The sequence below is a fragment of the Drosophila persimilis genome, unplaced genomic scaffold (assembly GCF_003286085.1).
Source record: "Drosophila persimilis strain 14011-0111.01,24,50 unplaced genomic scaffold, DperRS2 tig00000002-arrow-pilon, whole genome shotgun sequence".
In the NCBI taxonomy this organism is placed as follows: domain Eukaryota; kingdom Metazoa; phylum Arthropoda; class Insecta; order Diptera; family Drosophilidae; genus Drosophila; species Drosophila persimilis.
The window spans coordinates 3,503,735-3,506,495 of NW_020825289.1; the positions used below are offsets into that span (position 1 = coordinate 3,503,735).

A 2,761-nucleotide genomic window follows, 5' to 3' on the forward strand; every position below is an offset into this window, starting at 1 on the left:
GAATGTGTATGTGGATGTGGATGGGGCACGAATGAAGTGATCAATGCGCCAAACAATAATTGACGGCACATCAATAGGGGGAAAGCAGCACTAGGGGGAGTGCCATGAAAAGGCTGTCCCCTGCCAGCTGCAGCGGACAAACAATTATGCAAAATTGCAAACGGTTGCAGTTTTGTGGAAAATTAATTTTGCATTTTTAATTTTACATGTTCGAAGGAGCAACGCAACGGAGTCTGAGAGCACCCGTCGCAAGACTCTCGTCAATGAAATGAAAACTGCTGCGACGACAAATGATTGATAAGTGCTCGACTGAACAGTCTGGCATGGGGTTGCCTTGGCAGCATCGCGCGAGCAGCTATCTGGGTTTCGGCTCGGTACCCCGGAATTAGGGCCACGTAGCCCCAATGGGCACAGCATGGCCTGATGCCGCTCCAGGCACAAGACACCAGCTCATTCTGTTGGCAGAAGACGTCGCAGTTGGTTGTGTGAAATGTTTCAAGCGGACCCCCAACTCAGCCGAGTCCCAGGACGACGTCAGCCGAAGCCAGAGCTGGACCTGAAGACTGCGTCCAAGCAGGATCACCTACGAATGGTGATCGTAATGGACCACCAAAGTCCTGGCAAGCTGGACATGCAGTTCCCGGACATCTGGCTGAGGGACAATTGCCGCTGCGGGGAGTGCTTCTTGCCCCAAACCATGAGTCGCCTGCCCCAGCTGTGGAACAACTTGGACACGAGTGTGCGAGTGCAGCAGCATAGTGTGGATCTGGATCAGGAAATACTGTACATCACGTGGTCCGATGGCCACGCCTCCCAGTATCCCTTAGCCTGGCTGAGGGAGCGCGACTTCTCGCTGGCGAACCGCACGCGTTACCTGAGCGACTTTTACCGCCCCGAGCCGAGGCACTGGAGCGGGACGGACTTCGAGCACATCCGTCGCGAGTTCCAGTACCGAGATCTGCTGGCCAGCGACGAGGCTCTGCTGGAGTGGCTCGACCATCTGGCAGTGTACGGAGTGGCCTTGATCAAGCAGGCCCCTCTCGAGTTTGACGTTCTTCGGCGGCTGTGCAATCGCGTGGGCTTCATGCGCCGCACCACCTACGGCGATGAGTTCAGCGTGCGGGCCCAGCCGGGGGCCAGCAACTACGCCTACCTGGCTGCACCCCTGCCCCTGCACACGGACATGCCTTACTTCGAGTACAAGCCGGGCGTGACGCTATTGCACACCCTGGAGCAGTCGGACTCGCCTGGCGGCGTGAATCTCCTGACGGACGCGTACCACGTGGCGGACCTAATGCGCGAACGGTATCCAGAGCAGTTCCGGGTGCTCTGTCAGACGTCCGTCGATTGGGCGGACATTGGCCGCGACGGGGAGCTGGAGTTCCACAACATCTGGCGTGCCCCAGTCATCAAGTGAGTTTCAGAAATGCTTCCCCCTTTCTAACAGGACCCTGGTAACTCCTGTAACTCTCCTAACTCCTATGCTGTTGCAGCTTGGACGCCGAGGGTCGGTATGTGCGCATCAACCACAGCATTCCGCAGCGAGACAGCCATTTCACGGTGCCGCTGGAGCAGGTCCGTCCCTGGTACGAGGCAATGGCCCTGTTCGTTCGCCTGGCCCATGAAGAGGCATGCAGTTTCAAGACCACACCCGGCGATGTGCTCACATTCAACAACCTGCGCTTGGTCCACGGTCGCACGGGGTACGACGACACGGACCGCAATGTGCGGCACATCGTTGGCGCCTTCATCGACTGGGACATTGTCTACTCACGCCTGCGTGTCCTCAGGAATTCCAAGAGCAACTCTTGAGTAAACCCGTTGAGTGGCCTCAATCGCCGAGCACAAATTCTAAGTTCAATTTAATCAAGACTCCGTCAACGACATGTCTCTGCCAGTCAATAAACATTATTTTATTACTTTGTAATTTTCAATATATATTTTATATAAACGCTATCTCAATGGGAATTGATCTTTGGAACATTGGGAAACTTAATTGATGTGATCCAATTAGCCAAAGTTGAGGCTTGAGCTCTTACCCTACAGCATCAGCATGCGAGTTCATTTCAAACTAATCTGTTTAATGTACGCATCTGGTTGATTAGTTCCCCAGTGAAATCTGGCTACCCTGAAGGCACGTTCCGGGGGATATTAGTATTAGCCAATAGGCTATTGGGTTTTGGGTTCGGCTTAGGTCTAAAAATATACAAAAAGCTTTATATTTTTAGCAATACTTTTCATCGTCATCACTTGAGGAAAGTCAACTTATTTTGTTGGGAATAAGAATCAAATAAGATGCAATTTCTGTCTTTAATGAAGTATACCTAATAACACGAGGGCTGCGGTTCCTATTCGTAGAATAATAGTAAAGGACTAACAAGAAAACATTGCAACAGAGGTGCATCGCAGTACTTTTGGCACTTGGAAAAAATTATCTCTAAAACAAAAAGCTTTTTGTGCATGGGCTATTCAAATTGTTCAATTTGTTTAATTTATTTAGATGACTGAAGGGAAATATTCCCTTTCAATTTCCATTTCCATTCCATTTCCATTTCAGACTTAAGAGCAAAGGGGTATTGTACGGGTCCATTCAAATGATACGCACAAGGTCAGCTACAACGTTTTAAACAGCCGACATAAAGTGAAAGTAAAGCACACGTCATTGTTTACGCCGGACAACAAATTAGCTTATCGGAGACCGGCTGAGTCAGATGACAACGCGGTGCTACTATTACGAGCATTCTGAGCATACTCTTGCATG

The 2,761-nt window shown here is 50.7% G+C and overlaps 1 protein-coding gene across 1 annotated transcript; it reads left to right on the forward strand.

Moving 5' to 3' along the window:
- Positions 1-490: 490 nt before the first annotated feature.
- LOC6590266 (gamma-butyrobetaine dioxygenase) lies at positions 491-1,850 on the forward strand. The gene is made up of 2 exons (XM_002015434.2): positions 491-1,413; positions 1,494-1,850. Exons 1-2 carry the CDS (start codon positions 491-493, stop codon positions 1,810-1,812), a joined length of 1,242 nt encoding a protein of 413 aa, XP_002015470.1. The 3' UTR covers positions 1,813-1,850.
- The last annotated feature ends 911 nt before the right edge of the window (positions 1,851-2,761 follow it).